Source organism: Lepidochelys kempii, chromosome 1 (assembly GCF_965140265.1).
Source record: "Lepidochelys kempii isolate rLepKem1 chromosome 1, rLepKem1.hap2, whole genome shotgun sequence".
NCBI classification, from domain to species: domain Eukaryota; kingdom Metazoa; phylum Chordata; order Testudines; family Cheloniidae; genus Lepidochelys; species Lepidochelys kempii.
The window spans coordinates 124,945,263-124,970,473 of record NC_133256.1 but is presented as its reverse complement, the minus strand read 5'-3'; the positions used below and the strand labels follow the sequence as shown (position 1 = coordinate 124,970,473).

General features: G+C 39.8%; 2 protein-coding genes across 3 annotated transcripts in view; both read left to right on the top strand.

Moving 5' to 3' along the window:
• Positions 1-25,211, top strand: part of DHRSX (dehydrogenase/reductase X-linked) — a 224,544-nt gene that overhangs the window by 599 nt on the left and 198,734 nt on the right. The gene's annotated exons all lie outside the window — the stretch shown is intronic.
• ZBED1 (zinc finger BED-type containing 1) overlaps positions 1-25,211 on the top strand; it is a 43,759-nt gene that overhangs the window by 367 nt on the left and 18,181 nt on the right. For both annotated transcript variants that reach the window (XM_073354071.1, XM_073354081.1), the window contains exon 2: positions 9,353-11,527. In XM_073354071.1, the coding sequence (XP_073210172.1) occupies positions 9,404-11,491 (2,088 nt within the window). In that variant the 5' untranslated portion in view covers positions 9,353-9,403 and the 3' untranslated portion in view covers positions 11,492-11,527. The remainder of the gene's footprint in view (positions 1-9,352; positions 11,528-25,211) is intronic.

Below are 25,211 nucleotides of genomic sequence, written 5' to 3'. Positions count from 1 at the left end.
GCGCAGAGGCTGGGCGCAGCCTGCCCTCGGCCGCACGGGGGGCTCCCCTTCCTGCCAGGGCTGCGGTACCACAGGGCCTGGCCCTGGCGCGCCTCCCCCGTGCGCTGCACACGCCGCTGCTGCGCCGGGCCACGGAGCTGCGCGCTCCAGCCTCCCCTCGGCCCGCCGCGCTGGCGCCCTCCGCACGCCCCTGCCTGCTGGGCCGGGTCCGCGCCTGGCCGCTGGGCCGGGCCCTTTCCCGTGCTGGCCTTGCAGGCGGCTCGTGGGCTTGAGCCGGCCCGTTCCCCTTCCCTAGGCGGCTGCTGCCATACCCAGTTACTGGGGAGGCACCTGCACACGCCCCCTTGCTGCTTTAACTGCACCCGTTCCCGTGCTAGACCAGGGGCGGGCAAACTTTTTGGCCTGAGGGTCGCATCGGGTTTCCAATATTGTATGGAGGGCCGGTCCCCCAAACAGCCAGGCGTTATCCCGCCCCCTATCCAACGCCCCTCACCCCCGCTTCTCCTCTCCTGACCGCTCCCCTGGGACTTCTGCCCCATCCAACCCCCCCGTTCCCTGACGGCCCCCCGGGACTCCTGCCCCATCCACCACCCCTTGCTCCCTGTCCCCTGACCACCCCCGGACCTCCCCCCCGACTGCCCCCCACTGCCCCATCCAACCCCCCCTTATTCCTGACTGCCCCCCGGGACCCTGCCGCATCCAACCCCCTGTCCCCTGACGGCCCCCCTGAGATTCCTTTTTGGTCTGAGGACCACACTGGGTTTCCAAAATTGTATGGAGGACCAGTAAAGGGAGGTTGTGTCTCCTCAAACAGCCAGGCGTGGCCCAGCCCTCGCCTCCTATCCAAACCCCCTGTCCTCTGCTTCTTGCCCCCTGACCACTGCCCCGGGACTCCCGCCCCATCCACCCCTCTCCCCCCCCCGTTCCCTGACAGCCCCACGGGACTCCTGCCCCATCCACCACCCCTTGCTCCCTGTCCCCTGACCACCACTGGACCTCCCACCCCTGACTGCCCCCTGCTGCCCCATCCAAGCCCCCCTCTCATTCCTGACTGCTCCCCCGGGATCCCTGCCCTATTCAACCCCCCTGTTTGCCGCACTCTGACCCCTGTCCACACCCCCCGAACTCCCCTGCCCTTTATCTAATCCCCCCTTATTGTGCTGCCCGGAGCACTGGTGGCTGGCGACAGTACAGTTGCACCGCCCAGAGCACCGTCAGGCTGCAGCTCTGCAACTGTGCTGCCTGGCCTCCCAGAGCGGCGCACTGAGGCTGGAGGGGAGGGGGAACAGCAGGGAGGGGCTGGGGACTAGCGCCCCGGGCCAGGAGCTCAGGGGTTGGGCAGGAGGGTCCCGCTGGCCATAGTTTGCCCAGCTCTGTGCTAGACCCATAGTCTCCCCCTCCCCGTTACTGCACTTGCCCCAGGCCCCTGCGTTATGCCCCTGCACACACCCTTGCATATACCTCTCTGCTGCTGGACCCGAGTGGCATTTTGGTTAAGTTGCTGGACAGACTCAGGAGATCTGAGTTCAGTTCCCCGCATTGTCCCAGTTTCAGGCGTGGTTTTTGATCTGTTTGTGCCTCAGGTCCCTGCCTCACATGGGTTTTGAGGATTGATCAGTGTTTGTGATGTGCTCAGATACTGTGGTGATAAACCTATAGAAAATCGCCAATCTCCCTAGCTTGTTCTGCTGTACCTACCTACTGAGGAAGAACTTGCTTCTTTGCCTGGCTACCTTCCTCTGTCCTGGTCCTTCACCTAGATACTAGGCTAGAACCCTCCCTGTTCTCTTTGCCTGCTTTTGAATTCTACCACGCAAAAGTAAATTCCTCCATCTCTGCTAAAGTTGGACACTGAGCTTTATTCCTCCACACTCCTGGCCACTTGATTACATCCTCTCTAAAATCACTCCTCCAGTACTTGACGGTGGTGAACTTCTTCACTGAATTCGACTCTCACAGACTGCTAGTCTTCTCTTCTCCCCCAGTCATTGGTGGGAGTGTTGGTGTACACATTCTGTATGCTGAATATATATTGTCATTAATTGCCAGTATTTAAGGAGACAATTCAATGGCATTCAGTTTGCTCTATGGAGCTTTTAGTTTAGTTCCTTTTCTGATAGTTGTGTGTTACGTTTTTAAATTATTTTTATGATTAACAGAAAACTTAATGATGTTCTGTTTCCCCACATTAGGTATCTGTGAAGGAAGCTTGAGGTTTCCAGAACTGATTGATCTGGGAATCTCTTCAGGCCAGACATCAGCACAATAGGAATCTTAAATTTAAAAGGAAACTGATTTTTAAAAACCCTTTTTAATTTGTTGGTGCTTCTAACAACTCCCTGCAACTTGGAAAGGCCTGAAAACCATGTAATGAGTGACAGCATCACTGCAGCTCATTAGTTTGGTTCTGTTTATTTTTTCTGACTAGCTTCAAATGTGGCTCTTACGGAGGTAATGGTGGTTTCAACAAGAATAACAAAAATGCAGGTGTATGTATGCAGTTCAGTGAGATTATCTAAAATATGAGGCCCAAATCAATTTATTGTATAGTTGAGGTACTAGAGAGGAGAGAAAATAAATTAATTGTAAAATTAATGCAAAGACTGGATAGTACAGATTTCCACACATGGGTTCATTGGGTAATGTTACTTCCATACTAATAATTCTAATGCAGATTTGAGTTTTGCTTTCTCATTCTCAAAAACATATAACATGCCAAAAAGAAAAGAAAAAAAAAAAAGGAGATGTGTGCCTACAGTTTTATGTCAGCTGAGCATTCTTCTAGCATTAGTTTTTCTTGGCAGGGTAAATTTGTGTAGTATGCCTAGGGTGTGTAACGCTTTCAAAATTTAGAACTGAACAGAAATATTATGACAAAGTTTGACCCAAACATTTTATTTTATTGTAATCTTAAATATAATTAACAAATCAAAAAATATCAAGAACCTATTTGAAACAGTGTGATTAAAAAACAAACCAACTTGTCAACAGTGGTATTTTGATATGGACATTAGACTAGTTTAGGTAAGATTTCAAAGAATGGACATAGTTAATCTTGGATCAGTAATCTGCTACTTTTATTGGAATAAAGAAGCAACAGTTGTGTCAAGAAGTTAGTGGACTAAAAATATTTTAAAATACAGAAGTTGAAAGCTTTTTCTAACCCTTGTAATCCTCAATTCTCAAAAAGCTATGATTACTGGAATAAAAGGTACATAAATCAAGTATCAGTTGTCTCATCATGAGAGACATTTAAAAAAACATTGGGGGGGAATAGGGGAGAGCCAAAGAGTTGTAGTTTAGCTCCTCAAGTCTCCATGTTCTGGAATTTGGACCTCAGACCTGCTTGACCTCATCTACACTGGCAAGCCACATAGCCATAATTCAGCATAGGTGCAGCTCCATGGTGGAAGCTATATTATAGAAAGCCATCTGGCATCCAGTGATAGATCTGCCCTGTGTTGAATTAAGGGTCTGAAGTGTACTAGTATAGCTGCAGCCCTTATATCTTCAGAAGCTGCATTCTTTTAAAAAAAGTTTGTTATACTATATTACAGAAATATTCGGGAGCTGCAGTCTAAACTAAACTAAATTAAATTAGTTTTCGTTTCCTGAATTAATCAAGGTTGTATGCTGTTTTCAGTTCACAACTTGTCTTTCTAAATACTGACTCCTACTACATCCTGCTAATAAATGTCTAATTTTAAAGGTTTTGTTTAGGATGGTGTGTATGAAAAGGACAGTTTGAACTGTACAAATGAGGCAGCTCTGGGAGCAAAATATATTGTAGTAATTGTCTTGATTTGTGAACTGAAAACACGAAAGTGTAAATATATAACATGAAAGTGCAAATTTCACAGCATTCCAGGTAGGAATATCAGGAAGTTTGCTTCAGACTTGGAACCTGAAACACAGAAGGAGGAATTTGAATGCAGAATTTAATAAAAAGAACAGGAGTACTTGTGGCACCTTAGAGACTAACAAATTTATTAGAGCATAAGCTTTCGTGGGCCCACTTCATCGGATGCATAGAATGGAACATATAGTAACATATAGAACATATAGACACAGACATACACAGAGGGTGGCTACTATATGTTCCATTCTATGCATCCAGTGAAGTGGGCTGTAGCCGACGAAAGCTTATGCTCTAATAAATTTGTTAGTCTCTAAGGTGCCACAAGTACTCCTGTTCTTTTTGCGGATACAGAGTAACATGGCTGCTACTCTGAAACCTGTGAATTTAATGTAGACTTCACAATTAAGTGCAGTGCTGTAAAATAAAGGAGGAAGAGGAATTATATAAATTATTATTTAAACATTTTTCAATACTAATTGTGTAAAATAGTATAATTAAAGATCAGTATGGTAATATATAATCTGCTAGTGCTGTGTGTACAAAGATAACTAATAATTCAAATAGATACTACTGTATGCTTAATGCTCGAACTGATATCTTAATCTAAGGTGTGACCTTGCCTCAAAAGCAAGTTTTAAAAACAAAAATCTAATCAGTGAATTTACAAAAGATGAGCTAGCTAATTGTGACACCAGGAAGTTAATACCGGAAATGTGGTTTCAGCCCATTGAAAGTCATTTCATTGTTTTTTTTTTAATCTTTTTAAAATCATGCTATCTCTGACATTAATTGTTTCACAGAGTAGGAATTTCTATGATCATGTTGAAGGATTGTCAAGAATTTTTTGTTTTTTCCTCATGCTGCATTTGCTCTTCTATTGCATAAATCATTTAATTTCATTTGGCTTCAGACATACTCAATGCTGCATGTTTTGTACTTTTGGAAAAGACTTCTTAATGTTTATATTTGGTACTTGAGAGATGCAGAAAGTGACTTAGAACTGAGTACTAATATTAGTCATTCATGTTTTTAAAAACACCTTTTAACCTCAGATAGACTTTAAATTTCCTCTCGCTAATTAATCTAAATGAAATTATTTTCTTCTGGCTTTCATGATAATTTTCAAAATTGTTAATAATAGAGATCTTGGGTCCCCTCAGTTATGATTCAAGTATTAATATCTTTTATTTCATATGGAGAAAGTATTATAATAGATTAAGGATGCTTTACTTCCGGTCTTAAAAAATTACGTTTCCAAGTTGTTAGAATTGTTTCACTCCATAGACAGTTTGTGAGCCATTTCTGGTGAAGCGATTCATATATATGAGAGGAATAATATCTGGAATCCATCAAGATGAAAGGAACTATATATATTGTGCATGTAAGATATTAAATTATATCCTGAAAAAGACTACCTTTAAAAGAGAGCAATTTAGATTGCAAAGTTATGCACTGAAAAGTTAGGAAATGCCAAATGTATTGTTGCCTATGCACTGAATAAGGCAGAAGTCTGTGGGGTGGAGGCGGGGGAAAAGGGTGGGCTGTATTTGAGACTGTTTTACATTGTACATGGACAACAAGGTAGAATTCTGGTAATATGGTTGATACTAAATCTGGTATTTCATATCTTTCAGGTGCTTCTCTTTGCAACCTAATTAACTTTTTAATGTAGATTTTGTATAAAATTTCTTAGTTTTTTTTTTTTAAAAGAGAAAAGGTAAAACAAATTATTTTATATACAGTTGTAGCAACCCTTCCTATCTTGTATGATCACCAAGGTTTAAACCCTTAACTTCCAGCCACTGGAGCAATAGGACTATCTATGTGTTTAGCTTGCAGCAGGAGACTACAGTAGAACCTCAGAGTTATGAACATCTCTGGAATGGAGGTTGTTCCTAACTTTGCACAAAATGTTGTTGTTGTTCTTTCAAAAGTTTACAAGTGAACATTGGTTTAATAGAAATTTGAAACTTTACTATGCAGAAGAAAAATGCTGCTTTTAACTATCTGAATTTAAATGAAACAAGCACAGAAACAGTTTCCTTACCTTCTCAAATCTTTTTTTAAACGTCCCCTTATTTTTTTAGTAGTTTACATTTAATCCAGTACTGTACTGTATTTTTTGTTTTGTTTTTGTATTTTTTTTGTCTCTGCTGCTGCCTGATTGTGTACTTCTGGTTCCAAATGACATGTGTGGTTGTCTGGTCAGTTTGTAACTCTGGTGTTCGTAACTCTGAGGTTCTACTGTACTGAAGGGTGGGTCTCACAGGCTAGGTCCAGGCGGTGGTTGGAAGGAATCCAGCCTGGTTCTCTTCCTTCTTCCCCAAGAATTGGGAGAGCTCCAGCCCTGCTGGTACGCTTTGCAGTGGGGATGAGAAGCTGAGGCCATGTGCTGTGTAAGGGAGCTCAGTGAGTCCTAACTCTCTTCTCCTCCTCCTTTCCATTGCTACAGCTACTCTCAGCTTTCAGGCCAATGTAGAGTGCTTCTCTAGTAGTGGTGTAAGCCCAGCTCTTTAGAATGTTGATGTTCAGTTATTGTTTTGGCATGCTGTCAAAATTTTCTTGAGCTACACAAACAAGAGAAGGGAAGTGGCAGTTTTTAACAGTTTACAGCTCATTTAAATACGAATGAAATTTCTTGAGCAAAAGAAAAAGTCATCTTGTAGCCTGGGTGCTTTCTCCTTGTGGAATTTCAAAGATTTGCAGCAAATAATGGATGTATTAGAGCTTCAGTTTTTTTTTAAAGTCACAAAAATATTTTTATAAGGAATATTAGGTAACTTAAATACAGGGGTTGCTGTCACCTCTCCCTATAATACAGTACTATCATATATCAGATAAGACCCCAAAGTGCTTTACAAACCACACAGGTGCTGAGTGCCATCAACTCCCGTTGAAATCAAATAGAATTAAAGGTGCTCAGACTCTCACCAGGAGTCCCATTCTTGGAGTAATATATAGGAGCCTTTTCAGTAGCACCAGCCGTGCTGCACAACAGTTTAGGAAAGGCAGTGAAGAGCTGCACTCTATATTAGGGTTACTGTGACAGTGTGTGGTTCAGTGTTGTAATTAAGGTGGTGGTATGCTGATGTATCCTTAACTGTGGCGATGCGACAGTGTACCACTCTAGTTAAATGTCAAATCTGTATAAAAATGGTAGAAAAGATCTTACAGTCATAAAATCGGGTGGAGGGAGTCTGAGACATTCATTCACTGTGAATTAACTTGCGTTTTGTTGTTATATGACAGAATCTGTATGTTGTAGAATTTCCCTCCTTAATTTTAAATATTAAAGGCACACCACCTGTTTTATTACTCTACTGTCCTCTTTGCTTCCAGGAACCTCTGTGTTACAGTAAGGGATACTCTGGTTTAAAATGAAATTCGTTGAGTCTGTATGTGTCCCAGAAACACTGTGACATGGCTTGAAATAGAGGCATCTGAAAGCAATAATAATAGCAAATTCTGATATGGTACATCATGCAGGTGCATAATATGAAGCTATTAAAACCATCATCTGTAACATTATACTGTATATACCTCTCCTTCTAAGTTATATTGTGATACGATGAGAATGCATAACATGGCGTTGTTATTCATAGAATATAAGGGTTGGAAGGGACCTCAGGAGGTCATCTAGTCCAACCCCATGCTCAAAGCAGGACCAATCCCCAATTTTTGCCCCAGATCCCTAAATGGCCCCCTCAAGGATTGAACTCTCAATCCTGGGTTTAGCAGGCCAATGCTCAAACCACTGAGCTATCCCATATCTCTCTTAATATTGATCTTTGGAATGAAACAGCATAACCATGTTGGGTCAGTAATTCATACTGATGACTCAAGCACTGAAATTAGTCATAGCAAAGGACATACCAGGATTCAGAGCACCTTTTTAAAAACAGAATAGTTTTACTTCCTGATGCAGAATCTTCAGATGTGAATATTTAAAGAAATCAGCCAAACCAAAAAATCTGCAACCCCCCCTCATCTTTAACCTTCAATAACCTTATCTTAATATTTTATTAAAAAAACCCAAAATATTAAAAAAATAACTAAATGGTTAAAAGGAACAAAAGTCCCTTATTCCATAGAGTAAGACCACAGGAGCAACTTCACTGAAAAGATACACACACACACAAACATTTCCGCAGGTCTGCAACAATGTCACGAAAAGCCTACTAGCTTGTCTTATTCACCCAGGGCTTTCCTTTTCTGTTTCCTGGCCTGGTGCTGCCACTGACAGGAAATGATGTGGACATGTCTTCTTCCCCAACTTATTGATTTGTTGATATCCCATTCTCAATAGAATGCATCATGAACGTATTCTCAACTCTGGTCCTCTCCAATTTTTGTATGTGCCTGCACTACTGTTCCCTGGTGGCTCCTTTCCTCTCTCCTTACTGATCCTTGTTACCCGCTTACTGAGCATTTCAAGAATGGGGCTGTTTGAGGGTCTGTTGGCAATCATCTGGCTAGGTTGCAGCCATGGTAGAGGTAGACAAAGCAACATCTACACATGCAGCAGTCTCAGCCATGTGTCATGGTGCACAGGTGCAGAGAAATGAGCTCTGGCAGGTGGTTTCTTGCAGGGAGACTGGTGGCTTTATTATACTTTTCTGGCAAAAATATTTTGCCCCATGCAAATCTGTAGGTATAATTTTCCAGAGCGCACAGAAAACTCTTATGTTTATTCTTCTGAACAGCTAAAAAGAATGTTCAAACTGACATATTTTAATGCTTATTATGTTGATAAAAGTTCCCCTGCCTGCCTCTCTTCCTGCAATTATAAGGTGCTGATATTCCAGGAGCCAAGAGCTCTGAACATTAATTCCACAAAGAGGCAGGCAGGAAAGTCCTCAAATGTATATTGTTGCTCTGCGTGAGGGCTCTGATCCTACTTTATGAATCCAGCTGGAAAATGTCCTTTGATTTCAGCAGAGCAGGATCAGTTCCAGAGTTGTAATGTACAACTTAAAAAATTAATCTCTAACAAAGTCTAACCAACTTAACAAAATTTGTTTCAGAACAAACAAACATTTGTTCCTTGTGCATCAAATTTCTGCTGAAATAAATGTTAACAGCAGAGTTCAATAATTCTTGTGCAAAGGGATGTTGACTCAACCTTAAGTATAATTTTAGGATAGGGAGCTACTATAAACAAATGTCTAATGTATGTGGCAATAACGTACTAAAACTCTACAGTGACCATTACACTTTCTCTACCAAGAATTTTCATGTTTCTCAAGAAACTCAGTTTTTCTTGATTCTACTAGCTCAGTCACGGCATCGCTTCACATATTAAAACACTTTTATTTTTGGCATTCTAATGGGTCTTCCTATAGGTCACACTTCCTGTAAACCTCCTCTTCAAATTTGCAAATGTAATTAGGAAGGTAGGTTTCATGGTGTATTCGCAGAAGCACTGATTTCACATAGTTGAGTGTGCTTCACGTGTGCTTTCTCATTGTATCTTTATCTTACTGCCTTTATCAGGTACTCATTAATGAGTGAAGGATCAAAAGGTGGGACGGTGGCCAAGAAGCAATGGAGAATAAAAGCTTAGAAGGCTCGCCATCAGATCTAAAGTTAGTGGCTCATCCAAGAGCAAAGAGTAAAGTATGGAAGTACTTTGGGTTTGATACTAATGCAGAAGGATGCATATTACAGTGGAAGAAAATCTATTGCCGCATCTGCATGGCCCAAATTGCCTATTCAGGAAACACGTCCAACCTTTCATACCACCTTGAGAAAAATCATCCTGATGAGTTCTGCGAATTTGTGAAAAGTAACACTGAACAAATGAGGGAAGCGTTTGCTACTGCATTTTCAAAACTGAAGCCAGAATCGTCACAGCAGGTTGTTCAAGACACTTTAATTATGAAAACCAGCCACAATTATGAAAACAAAAAGCATCAAGAACTGACTTCTGCTGTGATTAGCCTAATTTGTGAGGGCATGTATCCTTCCTCTATTGTTGATGAACCCACATTCAAGGCACTTTTGAGAACAGCTGATCCTAGATATGAACTTCCTAGCAGGAAATATTTCTGCACAAAAGCAATTCCTGAAAAATACAATGCTATTAGAGAAATTGTGTTAAAAGAACTTACTGAAATTCTATGGTGTGGCATATCCACTGACATGTGGAGAAGTGAAAACCAGAATAGATCATATGTAACACTTGCAGTTCATTTTCTCAACAGTAACCCTTCTAACTGTCTGGCTGTTAACTCCCGGTGTTTAAAAACGTTTGAAGTGCCAGAGGAAAATACTGCAGAAACTATTACACGAGTCCTTTATGAAATCTTTATTGAATGGGGGGTCAATACAAAAGTCTTTGGTGCTACAACAGATTATGGTAAAGACATTGTGAAAGCTTGCTCTCTCCTAGATATTCCAGTACAAATGCCTTGTTTGGGGCAGACTTTTAATGCAGGAATACAACAAGCTTTTCAGCTTCCAAAACTGTGCAGCCTTCTTGCCAGGTGCCGAAAACTGGTGGAATATTTTCAGCAGTCCACGGTAGCAATGTACATGTTAAGTGAGAAGCAGAAGCAACAAAATATTCTGCACTGTATGCTTGTAAGTGATCGTGTTTCCTGGTGGGGAAGCACACTTGCCATGTTGCAACGTCTTAAAGAACAGCAGTTTGTAATTGCAGCAGTTCTTGTGGAGGACAGCAATAACCACCATCTGATGTTGGAAGCCAGCGAATGGAATACAGTTGAAGGCCTGGTGGACCTACTGCAGCCCTTTAAACAGGTTGCTGAGATGATGTCTGCTTCAAAATATCCAACAATAAGTATGGTGAAACCCCTCCTCCACATGCTTCTAAATACCACGTTGAACATCAAAGAGAATGATTTGAAAGAAATTAGCATGGCCAAGGAAGTGATAGCCAAAGAGTTATCAACAACATACCAGCATACACCTGAGATAGACATGTTTCTCAATGTTGCAACTTTTTTGGACCCTAGGTACAAAAAACTGCCTTTCCTTTCAGCATTTGAACGGCAACAGGTAGAAAACAGAGTGGTGGAGGAAGCAAAAAGCCTTTTGGAAAAAGTAAAAGAAAACACTTTCAGGCCCGAAGAAAAGTTCTTTACAGTGTCAGAAGAGCCACCTGTGAAAAAAATAATCATCTCGTCTACCCCTCCCCCTACCAGTGCAATCAATAACATGCTTGCGGAAATCTTTTGCCAGACAGGAGGGGTGGAAGACCAAGAGGAATGGCATGCTCAGATTGTTGAGGAATTGAGCAACTTTAAGTCACAAAAGGTTCTTGGTCTAAATGAAGACCCCCTTAAGTGGTGGTCTGACAGACTAGCATTATTTCCTGTTTTACCAAAGGTTCTTCAGAAATATTGGTGTATTCTCGCTACAAGAGTCTTCCCTGAACGCCTTTTTGGTTCTTCTGCTAATGTTGTAAGTGCTAAGAGAAATCGGTTAGCCCCAGCTCATGTGGATGAGCAGATCTTTTTGTATGAAAACACTCGCAATGTGTCTGAAGCAGAACCTGAAGATGAAGATGAAGGCGAGTGGGGCTTGGAACAGGAACAGATTTTTAATTTAAATGACACAGTAAATGTAAGCAGCAATTTCTTTAATATCCGAGACAGTGGGTTCATTTAACAGGAATACTATGGTACATTAAATAACAAAGAAAAGGTATTTGTCTTAAGTTACCAAAATTATTCTGTTTGATGCTATGAATACTGTAAATATTGAACAAGCGTAACAGACTTGGTTTAAGCTTCCATTGTATGTCTTGCCTACTATCTTAAAACATGAATGACTTGTGATTATACAGCACTGAAATGAAAAAGGAAGTAATTCTGCAAAGTCCATGACTCCTGACTCTGGCCCCAATTTCAGGAAAGCACTTACGCATGTGTTTAATTTCCATGTACTTCAATGGGACTTGAATGCGCTTATGTGCTTTCTGTAATAGGGATGTTGTTTCTGAATTTGGACCCTAAACAGAGAAGTTTTAAAAATGTACAAATCCACTTCTGAAGCCAACATGGATTAGGATTTTGAAGTTTAAATTCCTAAATTTAAAGCTGATTTTAAAACCCATAAGTCAGATCTTCAGAGACTCTTACAAAAATATTAGGAAGAAACTAGACAATAAATAACTTTAAGCCTGATTTTTTCACTACCTCATACTTTTGGCCTCGTCTACACTACAAGTTCTGCCGGTATAACTACATCAATTAGGGGTGTATTCTCACCACAATTGACATACAGGTATAGGCCCTAGTGTGGATTCAATGATACTGATAATAGCTTTTTTTTGCTTCCCAAACCAGAATAAGCTATATTGGTATAAGCGCTTTTATGCCATTATAACTGCACCCACACTGGAGGACGTTTTGTTACTTAGTCATACTAGTATAGTTAAAGTGGTAAAACTTTCAAGTGTAGACGAGCCCTTATGTCACCCCTTACATTTATACTAAGTAGGTGGAAATCACAACCACATCAGAATTGTGGCATTTTACATTCACTTTGTGTGAGTCTAAGACAGTGGTTCTCAAACTTTTGTACTGAGGACCCCTTTTACACAGCAAGCCTCTGAGTGTGACCCCTCCCCCCCCTTATAAATTAAAAACACTTTTAAATATATTTAACACCATTATAAATGCTGAAGGTAAAGCGGGGTTTGGGGTGGAGACTGACAGCTTGCAACCCCCCAGGTAATAATCTTGTGACCGCTGAGGGGTCACGACCCCCAGTTTGAGAACCCCTGGTCTAAGTGGTGGCTACACAAGGTGCAAAGCAGCAAAGAATCAGGCCCCTGAAGGATGGGGGAAGTAGGGAGATTGGAAAACGGCAAGGACCATGTGTGTTTTTATTTGTTTTTATACAAATTGTTTTAATTTAAATTGGGACTTTGTCCAGGGAGTTAGAAAGATCTTTGGTAGAAAGAGCCTTTCAAAAAAATTAAGCTTTAATTTTGTGTAAATGTATTTAAGCAGGAAAAAAAACCCTCACACAAGTTGTTAGACCTTGATAATGATTCCTGTCATGTCAGCACTTACAAACTTCCTTTTCCCCTGCTTCCCTTTAGAGTCAGTCTGTAGAGGGCTTTGGTCTGTCCCATCTCAATACTAGTTCTGATTAATCGTTATGTGTACTGGAGTAGCTCCCCCTGTGTCTCTATGCCTAAATATTTTAAGTCTTTCTGAGTATTTAGCAAAATAAAATAATAAAACATAATGTATCTCTTAGGAAGAGCTACATGTCTAAAACAAGTGTATAGTCCACTTTTTGGGTGAGAGTGGGGAGGCAGCCAGCATATTTTGCTTATGCATAGGGGGACTTTTGGAACTACCATATTATAAGCAAAGTTTTTTTCTTTTTTTCCCTTTTTTCATTTCCCAATTGGAAACGTTCTGGGAATATCACTCTTACTGAATAGAATACAAATTCTCATTAGTCTACAATGTAGCATGAAGGTAGAAGTGGGATGCCCCCTGAAAGTCTTCAGAGTAGCAGCCATGTTAGTCGGTATTCGCAAAAAGAAAAGGAGTACTTGTGGCACCTTAGAGACTAACCAATTTATTTGAGTATAAGCTTTCGTGAGCTACAGCTCACTTCATCGGATGCATTCCCTGAAAGTCTGTGTATCATGTGATGCTGGAAATCATTCAGCTGTTGCAGAGATCAGAGACATTCACTCTGTTGTACTAGTCTCACTGACTATGCTATAAAATAGATGTGTACATATAGCACCCAGATACTGTGATGATGGACAGCAGTATAAAATGCTAACACAGAACATGTACGTGTGTGTGTGTCTGTGATTGTCTTATGCAACACTGATTTGAAGAGATGTCCACCAGAGACTGTTCAGTGTATTATTATGGGATGGCTATTTGGAATTCATAATCATAGATGCATGGTTTTATAAAGGGGCTGGTCAAAAGTAACACAAAAGTGAGATTTACAGTGATATTTAATATGCTGTTTCACTTGTACTATCAAGCTGTATATGTTTACATTTTGTTTTTACAGTTCTCACCAACCGATGCACAGTATGATCATTTGGCAGTAGGTGGGAAGGGGGATTAGAATCATGAAACAAATCAAATGGTGTAAATTATCCCACAGGTTTTAGTTAATGAAAAATGACTGTAAATGGTGGTCTAACTTGTACAGACCTAGCATTTAGGTGGCCCAATTCTTCACTGCCCTGTCTCTTGTGTAATTATTTGTACTTCTGAAAAGTGTGTGTAAAATACACCATTCTGATATGGTATCACCATACATCCACTTTGCCAGATGTACATGACTACAGAAGGTGCAAGGCTGTAGGAGATTGGGTCCAGAGAATGTGCAAAACAAGTGTACTTACATGTGAAGGAAGCGTAGCAGAATAATTGATTAACTGGAGGGAGGAAGTTAAAGCAAACCTCTTAGCTGATTTTCCTTTTACACCTGTTCAGTGAATAAGTTACAAAGTTTTTCACATTGAATGCCAAGCTGATGTAACTTACACTATCACATCAATTTTAAGAGTAACTTTTACTGCGATTTGTCACCTACTGAATTTGTCCCTAAAGGAGCTGAAGCTGTTAAATTGTGCTTAATTTGTGCCTGGGCTGATCCCCGGCACCTTTGGGCTTGCCACATCAGGTATGAAAGTAAAAAAATTGCTTGAGACCCGACCCTCTTTCATTAAAAATTAAGCACTGTATTAACACCAGAGGTTTGAATCTGCTCTTACGCTACTGTAATTAGGAGTAGCTTCACTGAAATCAGTGGAGTTACACCAATGGAAAAGAAAAGAAAATCAGCCTCCCCAGGTCTGAATTCAGCTAATGTGTTTTGGTACTCTCTAGCCCTCATTTCCACGTGGAGTGTCTGAAGGCTAAAATTATCATGCAGTGCAGCCTGTTTTCTCCCCAAATCAGTTTCAGCAATACCAGTGCAATGCACTGTTCTGCTTCTTCTGGCCTTTTAATTTTTGGTATCCAAAATAAAATTGTAATTGGTTCAGTTGATATGTCTCGTTGTTCTAAGACAAAGCCATTGTTAGTCCTACCCATTGTCTGTGAGTTTTTATTTAATGTGCTAAGCTTGGAATATTGTTAAATAAACCAGAGAAATAAATTAGCTACTAATTTATTTGTCTGATGTGTGTTCATATTTTCAGTACCTTGACATTGAACTCTCTAGCAACAAGGTGAGGTTATATTTCAAGTTTTTCAAACTATGCATACCCCCTCTGTAACTTACTGCAGTATACTGTACAAATCTTTCTGGATAATAATAATATGTTGAGATCAATAATGCCTCTCTTACTGAGAAGCTTAGACAGTTTCTCTTGATAGAATTACATGCCGTTTCCAGGCAACAGTACAGTACAGAAATTGCCATGTGGGTGAGCTAAGTTGCAACACTACTGCATGCTGCCACAACATGAGTAAACATGGTTCATTATTGCTATGGTGGGACTAGAGTCTACTGAATTGTGCTATAGCTCTAGACTTTGAACTTATGTCTCTTAAATTCTATATGAATATACAGTCTGGAATTGTTTACAATTTGTGAGACATGAAGAAATGGTGATGGGGTGAGGGTGACGAGCAGGGATGCACCTTTGGATTTTGCTTCTTGTCTGGAAAATATGATTTTATTTTTAACTTCCTTAAAAATGATATTTATGATAAAAGAAGACAAATTACCTTGATATTACACATCTAAATATCCTAAAGTCATTATTAAGACTTTATGGTAGGAATCAGGATTAAGAAGGCATCTGATAATTTAAGTGCTTTTGGGATAACCCATATTAAACACGTGTTATGACCTAGAAGGGTAAAGGGAACTATGAAGAACCCACAAGTTGAAAAGGTTTACATTTTTAGCAGAATATATTTATTTCCTAGTTTTAAAAGTCCCACTTACAGATTAGAAAAAAAATGTATATAAGATATAATAGAATTCCCCATTTTGAAAGTATGGAACACCTCTGGAACTGGCATTATTATTTTATTTTGTATTACTCTAGGGCCTAAAGGGCTCATCTAAAATTAGGGCCCCTCCAAAAACAAAGTAAGAGACATTCCCTGTCCTGGAGAGCTTAGAATTTAAATACTCTTTCAAGTATCTTTGTAAGGGCATCCACTGTAGTTTTTCTATTTAGCTTTTACATGTTTTACATTTAAAATAAAGTTTCACATCAGTAAAAGGAGTGTTGATTTAGTGTTTAGGTTGCGCAATGTCTAACTTGTCTTTAGGATACAAAACATAATTAGAGAAAGGATGGTCTAGTGGTTAGGGAGTTGACTGTGGAGCCCAAAGTTATGGATTCAGTTTTTTGCACCGCGACAGACTTCCTGTGTGACTTCAGGCAAGTCACTTGAGGCCTGTATCCACAAAGATATTTAGGCTCCTAACTTCCACTGATTTCAGTGGAAGTTAGCAGCCTAAATACCTTTAAGGATCTGGGTCTTAATGACTCTGTGCCTCAGTTTTGATCTATAACATGAGGTTAATAGTTTTTTCCTACTGCTCAGAGGTGTTGTGAGGCTAAATACTTTAAAAATTGTGAGCTGCTCAGATACTACAGTAATGCGGCCCATAAAAGTACCATAGAACAAAGTACTCTATACAGAGATCACATGATACCATATCACTTCCACTGGTAATTCCATTGGACCCGAGTCTGTACTGCCTTGTGTCTTGGTGTACCCAAAGGTAAACTTAAAAAAATATTTCCCATAAGTTCAGATGATGAGAGCCTTAGTATAGACAAGGCTGCTGTGACACACCCTGTTTTTACCACTGTATTAGTTAAATCTGCTAAAAGTAAGTCTAATTTCTGCAGTGATAAAAATTTTGGTTCTGCTGTGGGACCTCGTTTTACATTATGGCTTTCACTGATTCAGCTGAAGAGGTGATAGCACAAGTGGGAATTTTTTTTTTTTCTGTTTCTCCATTGTAGACAAGCTGGAAGTAGTCAGTTGTACCTGGGAAAAGTGGTTGTAAAATGCTACTAAATCTGAATAATTCATTCAGACACATAGTACCTTATTAATACTAAAGTGCAAAGCAATGGAGAATCAGATCTATTGAGTTCAACTGAGTTACTTCTAACTTACAGTGATGTAACTGAAGTCAGAATGAGACCCTGTATATTAACACCTCCCCCAAATGAAAAAAAAATCATTACCTGTGTGTTTAATATCTTAGGTTATTAAAAAAGAATAGTATTCTGGTTTACTTTTACTTTGTGCTCTCAGTTTACTCATCTTGGGGCAGTGGTTCCCAAACTTGTTCCGCTGCTTGTGCAGGGAAAACCCCTGGCGGGCTGGGGTGGTTTGTTTACCTGCCGCGTCCGTAGGTGCGGCTGATCGTGGCTCCCAGTGGCCGCGGTTTGGTGCTCCAGGCCAATGGGGGCTACTGGAAGCAGCGCGAGCCGAGGGACGTACTGGCTGCCGCTTCCAGCAGCTCCCATTGGCCTGGAGCAGCAAACCGCGGCCACAGGGAGCCGCAATCTGCCGAACCTGCGGATGCAGCAGGTAAACAAACCGGCCCGGCCCACCAGGGGCTTTCCCTGCACAAGCGGCGGAACAAGTCTGGGAACCACTGCCTTAGATCATGTCTACATGCTCAGCGGTGCAGCTGTATCAGTGTAGCTGTCCTGCTGCAGCGTGTCTGGTGAAGATGCTCTATGCCAACAGGTGAGAGCTCTCCTATTGGCATAATAAAATCACCTTGGCAAACTGCAGAACCTACGTCGGTGGGAGAAGCTCTCCTGCTAACATAGTGCTGTGCACACAAGCGCTTATGTTGCTGTAACTTACATTGCTCGGGGGATGGTTTATTTACACCCCTGAGTGACATATGTTATACTGACATAGGCTGTAGTGCAGACATAACCTTTGACTTGTTAGTGTCTCCTTCAACCATCTTGTGTTCATTAATACAATGACTGGAGCTATGAGTTTTGCAGAGGAAAATTTACATTGTCTGGCATCATATTATTATTGATGTGTATTCCCGTAGCATCTAGGAAACCCCAGTCATGGGCCTGGACCCTATTTTGCGAGATGCTGTACAAACGGAATGAAGGTGGAAAAACTTTTATTGATATTTGTAAAATACTTCTTTTGCAGACCTAAATTTTATATCTAGTTTTACTTAACTTATTATGCTAGGAGCATAATGTTAACAGCGTGTCTGAATAATTTTAATGACTGAATCATATTGATTTAGAAGACTTTAGTTCTAGATAAGAGTTCGTAAGTTTTCTCATCTCTTTAGAGAATGATTTAAAGTACTGTGCATTGTGACACCTTTTTAAATAGGTATAACACTTGTTAAGTTACACCTGTACATGTTAAGTTATAGGTGTACTGGAAAGAGAATAATATCCTTACGCAAGCTCCACATATTTCACTCCCTCTCTGCTGTTATTTCCATTTTAATATTTTCTTTTCAGAGGATCATTCCTTTCTGAAGATCTTGTGATCTGGCTTTTCAAGTAACTACAAGGCTATATATATATATAAACCAAGCATAGTTTTTTTTTTTTTTTGTTACATTGAGAAGGCACAGTTCATCTGGCTCTCTTTTCTGGGGTGTTTTTTTTTGTGGTCAACTAAGATACAGTTTGGTGTCTCGTCATACTTCCTCTGGACAACTGCTTTTCTACTAAGATTAAAATGTACTTTATGGGATGGAAATGGGGGAAATTATAAAATAGTTCCTCCTTTAATGTAAATAATATTACTAGTGCACATTTTAAAGGTACAATGTCATCTTAAATTTTTTATATTGAAAACACAGTTCTTTACCTGGAATACTAATAGCTACTTAAATTGTTTAAACTGGATTTTTAAAATTCTTTCAGTATTTAGACATTCACTATGTTGTGGTTATTTGATGTAAGTAAGCATTTGCTTCAGTTTGGACAATAAAAATCAACTAAATCAACTTTGCTTTTGATTTAGGTCTTGTCATTTTCAGGCTCTCAGTGCTGATGTGATTGGATTATTAACACAACAGGGAATTTAAAACAAAATTTCCACTGTAATTACAAAAATATTAAAATATTTTCATTGATCTTGGAGGTTTAAATACATGTTTTAAAAATCACTATGGGTGAAATATGAGTTGTCAAAAATAGAAAGGAAACTAAAGAGATTTTTTTCAAGCCAGGTTCATTCAGAGTCTGAAATGTCAGTGACAATCTTGAGCACAGTATTCCTGCTTCTCATTCCTGTGTTCCCATTTAGGATTTAATATCTTATCTCCCTGTTGTATGTAAAGGTCAGCGTTCAGAAATGAGCACACTGCTTTCTGTAGCATTTCAATGTGATAATCAGGCCTATTTTCTGTGTCTCTTTCAGAGGGCTAGCAAAGATCCTGGGGTATGTTATTTCCCATTGCTCTTCCAATCCTTTTTTATTTCCATTGAGGTTAATAGTCCAAATCTGCACTGCTTTGCACCTTGTGTAGTTATTTACACCTATGCAAAGTAGATGCAAAACAGCACTGTTCTGATTAGGTAACAATTTTACAACCACTTTTATCAAGTGCAAGTGAGGAATTAAATCAAAACTTCTGTTTAAACAGTGATTGTTTTTAAGGTTGTCTTGGGATGGGAATCCCATCAGCTCTTTTCCTGAATTCTGTAAATTTTTTTATAAAAATAATTTCGATCAACATGTAAGTACCATGCTATATGCTGACAGGGCATTAATATGTGCTTTTTATATTTGCACGCTTGAATAGATTGGGCTTGCAGGAAGTGGTTAGTACTTCTAAAACACACTTTCATTCAGTTGTTACCACAATATGTTGTCTGCTTCATCCCTTTTTTTGCCATGTTCTTGTTGCAAAATGCAAACTGGATTCTCTCATTTTTTTTTTTTCCCCTCTGCAAATACACTGATTGTCACCTTAAAGTAGGAATGTTGCTGTCCAGAATACATTTATGTTTCTGTTGGAAGACCACAATGTCAGTGCCTGATAGTGAAGGCTTTAATGTTACACACACTGTGCCCATAAAACAGTCTGATATAATGTTTTTATTATTGGATAACTGGGATGTTTCTAAATACTGTAATTATGACTTAGCAATACAATATGTGTACTTGACACTTTATAGATCAAAACATTATTTATGAGGTACACTATTTTTCAGCATCTGTCACGTGTCAGGGCAGTGAGATTTATTTTATACAGTTGCTGATTGGTTGTGGTATGGTACCAAAGCTGTGTAATGATACTGGAAGCTTGTGCGGTAGAAAAATGTGTGAGCTGTGAATATTTTCACTGACTTTCATGTCAGTCATATGCTGCATCAGATGATTTTAAATGAATTTGCCTACATCTAAAGTCTTGCTGCTCTTTTTCTTGGGACTGGCACGATATGTAAATATTAAATTATCTGTTTTCCTCAGTCTCTGATGGTCTGGAATTTCAAATGGTAGCAAACAAATGGTTATATATATTCCTCATTTTATTCATGCTGATGGTTATGGGTTGTATTTTAGCTTCTGTGGAAGAGAAGTATAGTTTATTTTTAAATAACAAAATACCATTGGTAAAAAATGTAACAGATGAGTATAGTACATTTGTAATCTGTTCTTTGGTTTATGAAAATGAACCTTCCAGGGAGCTTTTGAAGGAAAAACATATGTTTCTGAATGATGGATTCTTACACTGGTTCTCTGGTCTAGCAAACATTGAAAATCATAAAAAGAAAAGGAGTACTTGTGGCACCTTAGAGACTAACCAATTTATTAGAGCATAAGCTTTCGTGAGCTACAGCTCACTTCCTCACAAGTACTCCTTTTCTTTTTGCGAATACAGACTAACACGGCTGTTACATTGAAAATCATATATAGCCAGCTAACTCCTCACTATTGATAGCAAACCTGGGGAGTCTTAAAAGCCCAAGTCACTGTATGTGAAACGCCCAATCTAAAGGATATGTGCATAACTCCTACTAAAATAAACAAGCGTTTTGGGCATAAGGGCTGTAGGATTGTGAGGTTGTCATTAACTTGAAATCACAGTTTCCTTCCAGATCTGCTTGTTTCAGGTAGTATCTAAGTTGGTGTTTCCTAATTAAACCAATTTTGCCTATCAGAAGAGAAACAGGTTAATTACAAATCAAAACAATGATAGTATCTGCATACTTTTAGTGCTTGTTAAATATTCTTCTCTACCTGGCACCTTGGGTAAATGGTTACATTTGTGCCAGGTGTTAATCAAATACTGCCAAATCAGAGCGCTAGCTTTTATACAGGCATTTTGCACAAGTGTAAATGACTACCAGGGGTATCGCCTGATTAGTGGTGAATCAGTCCCTGTGTTTAAAAGCTTGTGTACTTTTCACCTCAGAAACTGTGAGAGAACCATTTTCTTCATGACAATTTATTAATAGGGAAGATGGCTGTGTCACTGAAGTAAGATTAAAACCAGCCACTGCCAAAATTTTTTTTGAAACTAATTCATTTGATATCCAGATTTGTTTGCATATTCTTATTTACAAAAAATGTTTCTATACAACATTGCATAAGCACTAATATTCCTGCTTTAAGAAAACTGACCTGAATGAGTCTGTTAATCGGTATTATTTGCTAAGTGAAAATGGATTTACAATTTAAAAAAAAAAAAAACCCTCCACCAAACAACGGGATTCAATTATTATTGTAGTGATAATAGCACTGATAGGCCCCAGGTCAGATCAGAGCCCCACTGCAATAGGCACTGTACAGCCACACAGTAAGAGAGCATCCCTGCCAAGGAGAGCTTGCACTCTAAATAGACAAGACAGACAAAGGGGAAAGAGATGCAGAGAAGTGAGGGAAAACAGAGGCACCGAGAGGTGAAGTGATGTATCCAAGGTGACATAGTAGGTCCATGGCAGAGCCAGAAATAGAGCTGCCACAAAGACAAAATGTCACGGGACAACAACTGCCTCTCATGACCAACTAATAGTGATAGCCTCTCAGTTTCTCTCCAGGTGGTGTCATGAATAAATCAGTGGAAACGTACCACTTCTGTCTGATAAATGATTGATACAAGCAAGCATGCTCTTATCTAAAACTACTATTTATTAAATGGTAAGCATGTGCACACGCATGCATGTGCAAGGACACATGCAGTAGGTTTAGGACATCCCGGATATAAGTACCCACAGTCTGAGATGGTTTTGAGTGATCATGAGCTGGGCTTCCAGGGGCCTTCTTTCTGTCCAGCTGATGGGGCATTTTGATGTCAGTTCCTTGCCGAAGAAAAGCTCCCTCTGACTGCTCTGAGGCATTTACTTTTACCTAATCTTTTATAGCTAACTAACAGTCATATAGCTGTATTTATTAAATTAGCAAACTGTGAATTCAATGTTAAAATTAATAGGGAAAAGGTCAATAGAGGCAAAAGGTAAGTTTTCTACAGATGCATTGGCTCAGTCACATTGGACAAATTGTTGATTTTGATGTTTAAAGGGAAATCAACTTAAATTTGCAGAGAGAAGTGTAATTTTGTACCTACTACAACATGGAAAGTCATCTGAAAAGTTCTCTCTGCAGTTATATGTGTATTGGACAGCACTTTATCTCTAGTCTGGTTCTCTGGTACATTTGCAAAGTCATTTTCCTGTGTGTGTGTGTAAGAAAGAATTTTATTTTAAAACACAGGAAAATATTGTAAAACTGAAAAAATAGATGAGGAGTGTCTGGCAGATGTTACACCTAAAATTACTTAACTTTTTTAACAGACTACATTTGAAGTTGGCGGTGGCTCTTAAACAACGTAATGAGTTATGATGACCCAATCACATAAATCCTTCATGCCAGTAGTTTGATAACTTTCATGGGATGACTCCAGGTCAGACAAGAATGAGAAATTATTTTTGTAGAGTAGTGTGGTTTTCCCACCTCCCCTCCTCCATCCTTAACCAAAAAAAAAAAAAAAATCTGAAGGGATTTTCCTTGAATGTGTTATTTATTTATTTATTTTTAAAAATTACCAATTAGGGCCAAACATGAAACATTTTGACAGAGTATAAATGAAACTCTGTCTATTTATAATGTAAATCTATACAGTTTGTCAGAAAAAGGTTTCCAAACGTTGAATGAGTTCTTTGGAGGAAGTTTCCATTCTGGTTTACTCAGTCTAAATTCTTCCAATTTGTTGTACTTCGGGGGCGGGGGGCAGTCACTGTAAATGACAATTTTTTTGCTTTTTTGCATTGACTCTATTGGCTCTGACCCTTAATTAGGCAAATCTGCTGACATTGTCCATTATATTAGTTTAAATTCATTGAGTCCACTGGCATTAACTCCTGTTTTCTCACAAGTGTGAGATTTGACTCTGGCCACGAGTTTTTAAGGTCAGATGGCAACAAGAGTGAGGGGGAGAGGTGTTTCCAACCCTGCTCTCACCGGCCTCATGCTTGCAGTTGACCATTTTATTCTTCTTGTGGAGTATACTTGCTATGCAGTGGAACAATCAATTTGACCTTGTAGTTGCTGAGGAGATTGTGTTGGCTGGAGTGCTGAGCTGCTCTGCACAGTCAAGTTGATGCATTTTGAACCAGCTGGAGCTTTTTGGGGGCAGGTATAGTCATTCCAATTGCAATGTATTGCCATCATAATCTGAAAGGCACAAAAGCATGAGTGTCAGTGTCATAATCTGCATACACTTAGAGAAAAAGTATTCCTCTGGCCAGGCGGAATATGGAAGAAGGGACACTGGGAGCTAATCATCCATTTCATAGCAGCAAAAAGTTCAGGAGGAACCTGAGGCTGTGAACTGTCTTGACAACCTGAAGACAGACTTCCCTTCCTCAAATGATAGTGATTGCATGGGTTTGGCTAGTTCTTCAGTTTCTCTCATAGATACTAAGGTCAGAAGAGACCATTATGATCATCTAGTCCGACCTCCAGCACAATGCAGGCCACAGAATCTCACCCACCCACTCCTGCGAAAAACCTCACGTATGTCTGAGCTATTGAAGTCCTCAAATTGTGGTTTAAAGACTTCAAGGAGCAGAGAATCCTCCAGCAAGTGACCTGTGCCCCATGCTACAGAGGAAGGCGAAAAACCTCCAGGGCCTCTTCCAATCTGCCCTGGAGGAAAATTCCTTCCCGACCCCAAATATGGCGATCAGCTAAACCCTGAGCCAAAATTCACCAGCCAGATACCCAGGAAAGAATTCTCTGTAGTAACTCAGATCCCACCCCATCTAATATCCCATCACAGGCCATTGGGCCTATTTACCATGAATATTTAAAGATCAATTAATTACCAAAATCATGTTATCCCATCAGACTATCTTCTCCATAAACTTATCTAATTTAATCTTGAAGTCTGATAGGTCTTTTGCCCCCACTGCTTCCCTTGGAAGGCTATTCCAAAACTTCACTCCTCTGATGGTTAGAAACCTTCATCTAATATCAAGTCTAAACTTCCCAATGGCCAATTTATATCCATTTGTTCTTGTGTCCACATTGGTACTGATCTTAAATAATTCCTCTCCCTCTCTGGTATATATCCCTGTGATATATTTATAGAGAGCAATCATATCTCCCCTCAACCTTCTTTTAGTTAGGCTAAACAAGCCAAGCTCCTTGAATCTCCTTTCATAAGACAGGTTTTTCCATTCCTCAGATCATCCTGGTAGCCCTTTTCTGTACCTGTTCCAGTTTGAATTCATCCTTCTTAAACATGGGAGACCAGAACTGCACACAGTATTCCAGATGAGGTCTCACCAGTGCCTTGTATAACGGTACTAACACCTCCTTATCTCTACTGCAAATACCTCGCCTGATGCATCCCAAGACCGCATTAGCTTTTTTCATGGCCATATCACATTGGCGGCTCATAGTCATCCTATGATCAACCAATACTCCAAGGTCCTTCTCCTCCTCCTTTACTTCTAATTGATGCGTCCCCAGTTTATAACTAAAATTCTTGTTATTAATCCCTAAATGCATAACCTTACACTTCTCACTATTAAATTTCATCCTATTACTATTACTCCAGTTTACAAGGTCATCCAAATCTTCCTGTATGATTTCCTGGTCCTTCTCTAAATTGGCAATACCTCCCAGCTTTGTATCATCCGCAAACTTTATTAGCACACTTCCACTCTTTGGGCTGAGGTCAGTAATAAAAAGATTAAATAAGATTGGTCCCAAAACTGATCCCTGAGGAACTCCACTAGTAACCTCCCTCCAGCCTGACAGTCCACCTTTGAGTAGGACCCGCTGTAGTCTCCCTGTTTAACCAATTTCTTATCCACCTTTGAATTTTCATATTGATCCTCATCTTTTCCAATTTAACTAATAATTGCTTATGTGGCACGGTAGCAAACGCCTTA